General features: G+C 46.2%; 1 protein-coding gene across 3 annotated transcripts in view; it reads right to left on the reverse strand.

Annotated features, from left to right (window-relative positions):
* LOC106593510 (serine/threonine-protein kinase Sgk1) overlaps positions 1 to 9,480 on the reverse strand; it is a 53,717-nt gene that overhangs the window by 12,235 nt on the left and 32,002 nt on the right. The window contains exon 1 of one of the 3 annotated variants that reach the window (XM_082977100.1): positions 3,819 to 3,992. The exons of the other annotated variants lie outside the window; for them this stretch is intronic. Coding sequence (XP_082833226.1) covers positions 3,819 to 3,846 — 28 coding nt within the window. The 5' untranslated portion in view covers positions 3,847 to 3,992. Of the gene's footprint in view, positions 1 to 3,818; positions 3,993 to 9,480 lie in introns of those variants that run through there. 3 annotated transcript variants of the gene reach the window in all.

Below are 9,480 nucleotides of genomic sequence, written 5' to 3' on the forward strand. Positions count from 1 at the left end.
TGCCTATAGTAGCCTCCCCTGGTATATATATATATATATGCCTACAGTAGCCTCCCCTGGTATATTATATATATATGCCTACAGTAGCCTCCCCTGGTATATATATATATATATGCCTACAGTAGCCTCCCCTGGTATATATATATATATATATATATATGCCTACAGTAGCCTCCCCTGGTATATATATATATATATGCCTACAGTAGCCTCCCCTGGTATATATATATATATATATATACCTACAGTAGCCTCCCCTGGTATATATATATATATATATATGCCTACAGTAGCCTCCCCTGGTATATATGTATAGATATGCCTACAGTAGCCTCCCCTGGTATATATATATAGATATGCCTACAGTAGCCTCCCCTGGTATATATATATATGCCTACAGTAGCCTCCCCTGGTATATATATATATATATATATATATATATATATATATATATATATATATATATATATATATATATATATATATATATGCCTACAGTAGCCTCCCCTGGTATATATATATATATATATATATGCCTACAGTAGCCTCCCCTGGTATATATATATATATATATATATATATATATGCCTACAGTAGCCTCCCCTGGTATATATATATAGATAGTAAACAACGAATGAAAGTCAATAACCTACAAAATTACATAAGCCTTAACCTCTACTATTACCTCTGAATAATTAAACTCTGATCTACAGACAGACAAACAGACAGACAGACAGACAGACAGACAGACAGACAGACAGCGTTCCAAAACACAGACAGACAGACAGACAGACAGACAGACAGACAGACAGACAGACAGACAGACAGACAGACAGACAGACAGACAGACAGACAGACAGACAGGGTTCCAACACACAGACAGACAGACAGACAGACAGACAGACAGACAGACAGACAGACAGACAGACAGACAGACAGACAGCGTTCCAACAGACAGACAGACAGACAGACAGACAGACAGACAGACAGACAGACAGACAGACAGACAGACAGACAGACAGACAGACAGACAGACAGGGTTCCAACACAGAGACAGACAGACAGACAGAGACAGACAGACAGCGTTCCAAAACACAGACAGACAGACAGACAGACACAGAGACAGACAGACAGACAGACAGACAGACAGACAGCGTTCCAAACACACAGACAGACAGACAGACAGACAGACAGACAGACAGACACAGAGACAGACAGACAGACAGACAGACAGACAGACAGACAGACAGACAGACAGACAGACAGACAGACAGACAGACAGACATAAAGGGGCCTGTACTGCAGAACTGCCTGGGTTAGTGTATCAGTAAGAAATACAGTAATATTCCTTCAGTCCATATGAACTTTACTCTCTGGGCCACTTGTCAATTTAACTTCTGGATTAAACCGGCTCCCAATGACGCATGTTCTCTGACATAGAAAAGACTAGGAGGGGGGGTTAGAGGGGGGGGGCAGACGGGGGGGGGCAGAGGGGGGGAGGGGTGAGAGGCCAGATAGATGCCAAGAAAAGCCTCTGGAAATGCTAAAGTACAAACTGGAGGGTAGTAGCTCTCCTTGTCTTCTCCTACATTCAGCTGGGAAAGGCCAAGGGGGGGGGGGGGGGGGGGGGGGACGAGACGACAGGCGTCAAAGAAATAGGACATTGATTGTTATATATTTTCCGCACAACAAACGGAACACCCCCCCCAACCCGGTCTAAAGAACTCCAGTCAAGTCTCCAAACACACCGCTTTGATGATTTAATTAAGGAAGTATGTTATTTTATTTTGAGCAGAGAGAATGTGCTCTGTAGATTCAGAATGTCTCCAGACTATTAAACATAATGAATATTCTGTGTGGGGTTTCGGAACGGTTATACCTCACCTGGTTTTCGGGGTTTATTCGAGAGAAATAATTTACTTTCGCGGTCATTCATTACATCTTAGTCCAGGGCAGAGACAGACAAAGTTTATACATTTCAAATTAAAGCTATTGGTTCAATCATTTTGAGTGAAAAAAACAACAATACTAGAAATAAATAAATAAATATAAAACAGGAAAAAAGACATTATTGCTGAGCTACAGTAAAAGTCCTGCTACAGTAAAAGTCCTGTTACAGTAAAAGTCCTGCTACAGTAAAAGCCCTGTTACAGTAAAAGTCCTGCTACAGTAAAAGTCCTGTTACAGTAAAAGTCCTGTTACAGTAAAAGTCCTGCTACAGTAAAAGTCCTGTTACAGTAAAAGTCCTGTTACAGTAAAAGTCCTGCTACAGTAAAAGCCCTGTTACAGTAAAAGCCCTGTTACAGTAAAAGCCCTGTTACAGTAAAAGTCCTGTTACAGTAAAAGCCCTGTTACAGTAAAAGTCCTGTTACAGTAAAAGTCCTGCTACAGTAAAAGCCCTGTTACAGTAAAAGTCCTGTTACAGTAAAAGCCCTGTTACAGTAAAAGCCCTGTTACAGTAAAAGCCCTGTTACAGTAAAAGTCCTGTTACAGTAAAAGTCCTGTTACAGTAAAAGTCCTGCTACAGTAAAAGCCCTGTTACAGTAAAAGTCCTGTTACAGTAAAAGTCCTGTTACAGTAAAAGCCCTGTTACAGTAAAAGCCCTGTTACAGTAAAAGTCCTGTTACAGTAAAAGTCCTTCTCCTGCTACAGTAAAAGTCCTGTTACAGTAAAAGTCATGCTACAGTAAAAGCCCTGTTACAGTAAAAGTCCTGCTACAGTAAAAGCCCTGTTACAGTAAAAGCCCTGTTACAGTAAAAGCCCTGTTACAGTAAAAGTCCTTCTCCTGCTACAGTAAAAGTCTTTCTACAGTAAAAGTCCTGTTACAGTAAAAGTCCTGCTACAGTAAAAGTCCTGCTACAGTAAAAGCCCTGTTACAGTAAAATCCCTGTTACAGTAAAAGTCCTGTTACAGTAAAAGTCCTTCTCCTGCTACAGTAAAAGTCTTTCTACAGCAAAAGTCCTGTTACAGTAACAGTCCTGCTACAGTAAAAGTCCTGCAACAGTAAAAGCCCTGTTACAGTAAAAGTCATTCTACAGTAAAAGTCCTGCTACAGTAAAAGTCCTGTTACAGTAAAAGTCCTGTTACAGTAAAAGTCCTGTTACAGTAAAAGTCCTGCTACAGTAAAAGTCCTGTTACAGTAAAAGTCCTGCTACACCAACCTAACAGCTGTTCACACGCAACAAGCAGAATTCTTCAAATAAATCGATTATCTGTCAAGTGTTCAATCATTCCCCGATCAATACATTTTTTTCACGTTAATAAAATGTTAATAAAACAACACAGAATCCAGATAATTCCAGAGATGTAGCCTAAGAGCCCATTGCGTCTTGGAACAATATTTCAGATGTTGTTAACCTAGAGTATATATCAGAAACCTTCCTTATAAAAATAAAAAAAGTGAATAATCCATCGATTTTCATTATCAATAACCTAATACAATCAATCAAATCAGTTTTCCTTTTCGACAGCAACTTTTTAGTTCAGTAGCGGTCCTGTTATCGCGTTGCTTTGCTGCATATTTCTCCATGAGCAGAGCATGAGCGACTGATTCACGTTGAGGTGAGAAATGACTTGTTATCAGTCCAACGTTATTTTAACATACCAGTAGATAACAAATGATGTTATAACCGAGTCCCGGGAGCTTGTGGAGTGAACCGGGGCATAGCCTAGGTCCTTCTTCATCCAAAAGTTGTATCTTATCAAAAAACGATGAGATGCAGAAGAGCTAGCAGGCTAATAAAGAATAATATCCCCATTTAAATACATCCTTCTGTATTCGCATAGCAGTGTCTTAAAGAATGCCTAGGGATACTTACACGTCAGGGCAGTCGTTTTGTCTTTCATAAAGACGGATTGGATGGCAAAACAACGTCCACAATATATATATTTTTTAAAAAACAAGACTATTCACGGTGATGAGCTCCGTGTGTCCAGTTGTGACTCGAGCCACGTCGCTGAGTGCATTCCCGAGATCTAACCGGGAGAGATAAATTCAAAACACCGAATATCTACACCACGCCCCTTCACTTACTTTTATCTGATGTTGGACACGGTCCCAAATCCAGGCACCCTGTTTATTCCCTATGCAGTGACAGAAGTAGTGACCAGGACAGAAGTAGTGCACTAGGGAATATGGTGCCATTTGGGACATAATCGTTCTGTTTTTTTCTTCTTCTCCAGGACATTCTTGCCAGAGCCGCCATCCAAAAATATTCGTCCCAAATGCCACCCTATTGCCTATATACTGCACTGCTTTTGACCAGAGACATATAGCACCATATTCACTATATAGTGCACTACTTTAGACCAGGGCTCTATGGCACCATATTCCCTATATAGTGCACTACTTTAGACCAGAGCCCTATGGTACCATATTCCCTATATAGTGCACTACTTTTAACCAGAGCCCTATGGCACCCTATTCCCTATATAGTGCACTACTATAGACCAGAGCCCTATGGCACCATATTCCCTATATAGTACACTACTATAGACCAGTGCCCTATGGCACCATATTCCCTACATAGTGCACTACTATAGACCAGAGCCCTATGGCACCCTATTCCCTATATAGTGCACTACTATAGACTAGAGCCCTATGGCACCCTATTCCCTATATAGTGCACTACTATAGACCAGTGCCCTATGGCATCATATTCCCTACATAGTGCACTACTATAGACCAGAGCCCTATGGCACCATATTCCCTATATAGTGCACTACTATAGACCAGAGCCCTATGGCACCATATTCCCTATATAGTGCACTACTATAGACCAGAGCCCTATGGCACCATATTCCCTATATAGTACACTACTATAGACCTGAGCCCTATGGCACCATATTCCCTACATAGTGCACTACTATAGACCAGAGCCCTATGGCACCAAATGCACTAATTTATGAATGAAGTACCATTTGAGATGAAGCCAAAAGTTCAGTGAATTACCCTGCATGGTGGATTTAGGGTAATTAGTACATTTTCCCCTGGCACAGAATGTAGTGGTCGACCCCCCGTCTTCCTCTTCCCCCCTGTCTTCCTCTTCCTCCCCTGCCTCCCCGTCTTCCTCTTCCTCCCCTTCCTCCCCCCTGTCTTCCTCCCCTTCCACTTTCTCCCCTTCCTCCTCACCCCCGTCTTCCTCTTGCCCCCTGTCTTCCTTTTCCTCCCCTTCCTCCCCGTCTTCCTCTTCCTCCCCTTCCTCCTCACCCCCCGTCTTCCTCTTCCCCCTTGTCTTCCTCTTCCTCCCCTTCCTCCTCACACCCCCGTCTTCCTCTTCCCCCCGTCTTCCTCCCCTTCCTCTTCCTCCCCTTCCTCCTCACCCCCATCTTCCTCTTCCTCCCTGTCTTCCTCTTCCTCCCCTTCCTCCTCACCCCCATCTTCCTCTTCCTCCCTGTCTTCCTCCCCTTCCTCCTCACCCCCCCGTCTTCCTCTTCCTCCCCTTCCTCTTCCTCCCCTTCCTCCTCACCCCCGTCTTCCTCTTCCTCCCTGTCTTCCTCTTCCCTTCCTCCTCACCCCCGTCTTCCTCTTCCCCCTGTCTTCCTCTTCCTCCCCTTCCTCCCCTTCCTCCTCACCCCCCCGTCTTCCTCTTCCCCCCTGTCTTCCTCCCCTTCCTCTTCCTCCCCTTCCTCCTCACACCCCCGTCTTCCTCTTCCCCCCTGTCTTCCTCTTCCCCCCTGTCTTCCTCTTCCTCCCCCTCCTCCCCTTCCTCCTCACCCCCCTCCCGTCTTCCTCTTCCTCCCCTTCCTCCTCCTTTTTCTCCCCCCCCCCCCTCCCCATGCTTCAATTTTAAATGTAAATCTTCTCTACTGGGTAGTGCCCACCTACAGGGCTATAATGACCATTCATGAAAAACAGGATAAAATTAGATACACAACAGCAAGAAACAACATGGGCTTGTTGGCTATAACACCGGCAAACCACACAGAGATAAACAGGCTGAGACAGATAGATTGAGAGAGACATAATATGACATTTGAAATGTCTCTATTCTTTTGTAACATATTTTTATTGTTCACTTTTTATTGTTTATTTCACCTTTTTTTTTCTCCACTTGTTTATCCATTTCACTTGCTTTGGCAATGTAAACATATGTTTCCCATGTCAATAAAGCCCCTTGAATTGAATTGAGAGAGAGAAGGAACATTTGATGTTTGTGCTTTTCTAATAACCATTTAGACTGGGTTCATGTAAGTGACTGATTGATGGTGCCTGGGAGGAATCCTCACTATCAGTGTAATGAACATTATTTAGTGCATCAGAAAGGGTTGTCTCCGTTTCAAGGTCTCAGCTTGGAGAGAAGAAGCCTCGTGAGGTGTTGGTCGGTCACATGCTATTAATAAGAACCAAACGTTAATGAGGGATGAATTATGAATAATGTAAATCATGCAAATATAACTCAGAGAACTAACAGGACTGCCACGACAGAGCTCCTGACAGACCTGTTGTCATTGTAGTGTGTGTAGGTGGCAGGGAAGTCAGGCGCAGGAGAAACCAACTTGGTGTAACTGGAGTCGTTTCATATTTATAAAACAAACTCCACAAAACCAACGTACATAAAAATAAACATGGGTAAACATACCCGTCGCACACCTATACAAATACACAAACACAATAACCACTAACAATCTCCGACAAGGACATGAGGGGAAAACAGAGGGTTAAATACACAGCATGTAATTAATGGGATTGGAACCAGGTGTGGTAGGAAGACAAGACAAAACAAATGGAAAATGAAAAATGGATCAATCATGGCTAGAAGACCGGTGACGTCGACCGCCGAGCACCACCTGAAGAAGGAGGGGCATCGACTTCGGTAGAAGTCGTGACACCTGTACTACTACGGTGCATTGAGTTGGTTGGAACCGTTCCAGCTTGCTGATAATACAGAATGATTCCTTTAAGACTGATTTCAGGTGTCACTGGGGGGGAATTTCCACGACAAGTCATTGGAGATAATTACAGGTTTTTTTTTTTCTGTATAGAAAATTCTTAGGTGGGTAATCTAAGTAGTAATTTTCGGGAAGAACACTTTCAATGTCAACTTAAACAACCAGAACCAGATAGAAAGCAAAAAATATATTGATCTATGACATAAGGATTCATATCACATATCCCAGTAGAGGGTCTCCCTGCCTGGCCTGTACCAGTCAGCCAGTACCAGTCAGTCAGTACCAGTCAGCCAGTACGAGCCAGTACCAGTCAGCCAGTACCAGCCTGTACCAGTCAGCCAGTACCAGTCAGTCAGTACCAGTCAGCCAGTACCAGTCAGTACCAGTCAGCCAGTACCAGTCAGTCAGTACCAGTCAGCCAGTACCAGCCAGTACCAGTCAGCCAGTACCAGCCTGTACCAGTCAGCCAGTACCAGTCAGTCAGTACCAGTCAGCCAGTACCAGTCAGTACCAGTCAGCCAGTACCAGTCAGTCAGTACCAGTCAGTCAGTACCAGTCAGTACCAGTCAGCCAGTACCAGTCAGCCAGTACCAGTCAGCCAGTACCAGTCAGCCAGTACCAGCCAGTACCAGTCAGCCAGTACCAGTCAGCCAGTACCAGCCAGTACCAGTCAGCCAGTACCAGTCAGCCAGTACCAGTCAGCCAGTACCAGTCAGTACCAGTCAGCCAGTACCAGCCAGTACCAGTCAGCCAGTACCAGTCAGACAGTACCAGTCAGACAGTACCAGTCAGACAGTACCAGTCAGCCAGTTCCAGCCAGTACCAGTCAGACAGTACCAGTCAGTACCACTCTGTGCCAGTCAGCCAGTACCAGTCAGCGAGTACCAGTCAGTATCAGTCAGCAAGTACCAGTCAGTCAGTACCAGTCAGTACCACTCTGTACCAGTCAGCCAGTACCAATCAGCCAGTACCAGTCAGCCAGTACCAGTCAGTACCACTCTGTACCAGTCAGCCAGTACCAGTCAGCCAGTACCAGTCGGTACCAGTCAGCCAGTACCAGTCAATCAGTACCAGTCAGCCAGTACCAGTCAGTCAGTACACCTGCAATAAAATCTGCTAAATATGTGTATGTGACCAATAAAATTGGATTTGATCAAATATGATTTGATTCAAAATATAATAAGTACTTTTGGGTGTCAGGTAAAATGTATGGAAGTAAAAAGTACATCATTTTCTTTAGGAATGTAGTGAAGTTAAAGTAAAAGTAAAGTATCAAAAATATAAATAGTAAATTAAAGTACAGATACCCCAGTACTTTACACCTCTGAAGTTTACCTGCTATTAACTGCATCTGTTTTCTATTTCTGTAGTAGCCAGAGTTCAGACCAAGAGAGAAGTTGTGAGAGGAGGGGAGAGGAGAGGGTGAGAGGAGGGGAGATGAGAGGAGAGAAGGGGAGAGGAGAAGGTGAGAGGAGGGGAGAGGAGAGAAGGGGAGAGGAGAAGGTGAGAGGAGGGGAGAGGAGAGAAGGGGAGAGAAGGGTAGAGGAGAGGGTGAGAGGAGGGGAGATGAGAGGAGAAGGGGAGAGGAGAAGGTGAGAGGAGGGGAGAGGAGAGAAGGGGAGAGGAGGGGAGAGGAGAGAAGGGTAGAGGAGAGGGTGAGAGGAGGGTAGAGGAGAGGGTGAGAGGAGGGGAGAGGAGAGGGTGAGAGGAGGGGAGAGGAGAGGGTGAGAGGAGGGTAGAGGAGAGAAGAGTAGAGGAGAGGGTGAGAGGAGGGTAGAGGAGAGGGTGAGAGGAGGGGAGAGGAGAGAAGGGTAGAGGAGAGGGTGAGAGGAGGGTAGAGGAGAGGGTGAGAGGAGGGTAGAGGAGAGGAGAAGGGGAGAGGAGAAGGGGAGAGGAGGAGGGGAGAGGAGGGAGGGTGAGGGGAGGGGAGAGGAGAGGGTGAGAGGAGGGTAGAGGAGAAGGTGAGAGGAGGGTAGAGCAGAGGGTGGAGGAGGGGAGAGGGAGAGGGGGAGGAGGGTGAGAGGAGGGGAGAGGAGAGGGTGGAGGAGGGGAGGGGAGAGGGGGAGGAGGGTGAGAGGAGGGGAGAGGAGAGGGTGAGAGGAGGGGAGAGGGAGGGTGGAGGAGGGAGAGGGAGGGGTAGAGGAGAGGGTGAGAGGAGGGGGAGGCGGTGAGAGGAGGGGAGGGGAGGGTGAGAGGAGGGTAGAGGAGAGGGTGAGAGGAGGGTAGAGGAGAGGAGGGGAGAGGGAGGGGAGAGGAGGAGGGGAGAGGAGGGAGGTGAGGGGAGGGAGAGGAGAGGGTGGAGGAGGGAGAGGGAGGTGAGAGGAGGGTAGAGGAGAGGGTGAGAGGAGGGGAGAGGAGAGGGTGAGAGGAGGGTGGGAGAGGGGAGGGAGGGAGAGGAGGGAGGGGGAGGAGGGAGGGGAGGGAGGAGGGAGAGGAGGAAGAGGAGAGGGTGAGAGGAGGGTAGAGGAGAGGGTGAGAGGAGGGTAGAGGAGAGGGTGAGAGGAGGGTAGAGGAGAGGAGAGAGGAGGGGAGAGGAGAGGTGAGAGGAGGGTAGAGGAGAGGGTGAGAGGAGGGGAGAGGAGAGGGTGA

Source organism: Salmo salar, chromosome 06 (genome assembly GCF_965601325.2).
Source record: "Salmo salar chromosome 06, fSalSal1, whole genome shotgun sequence".
NCBI lineage: Eukaryota > Metazoa > Chordata > Actinopteri > Salmoniformes > Salmonidae > Salmo > Salmo salar.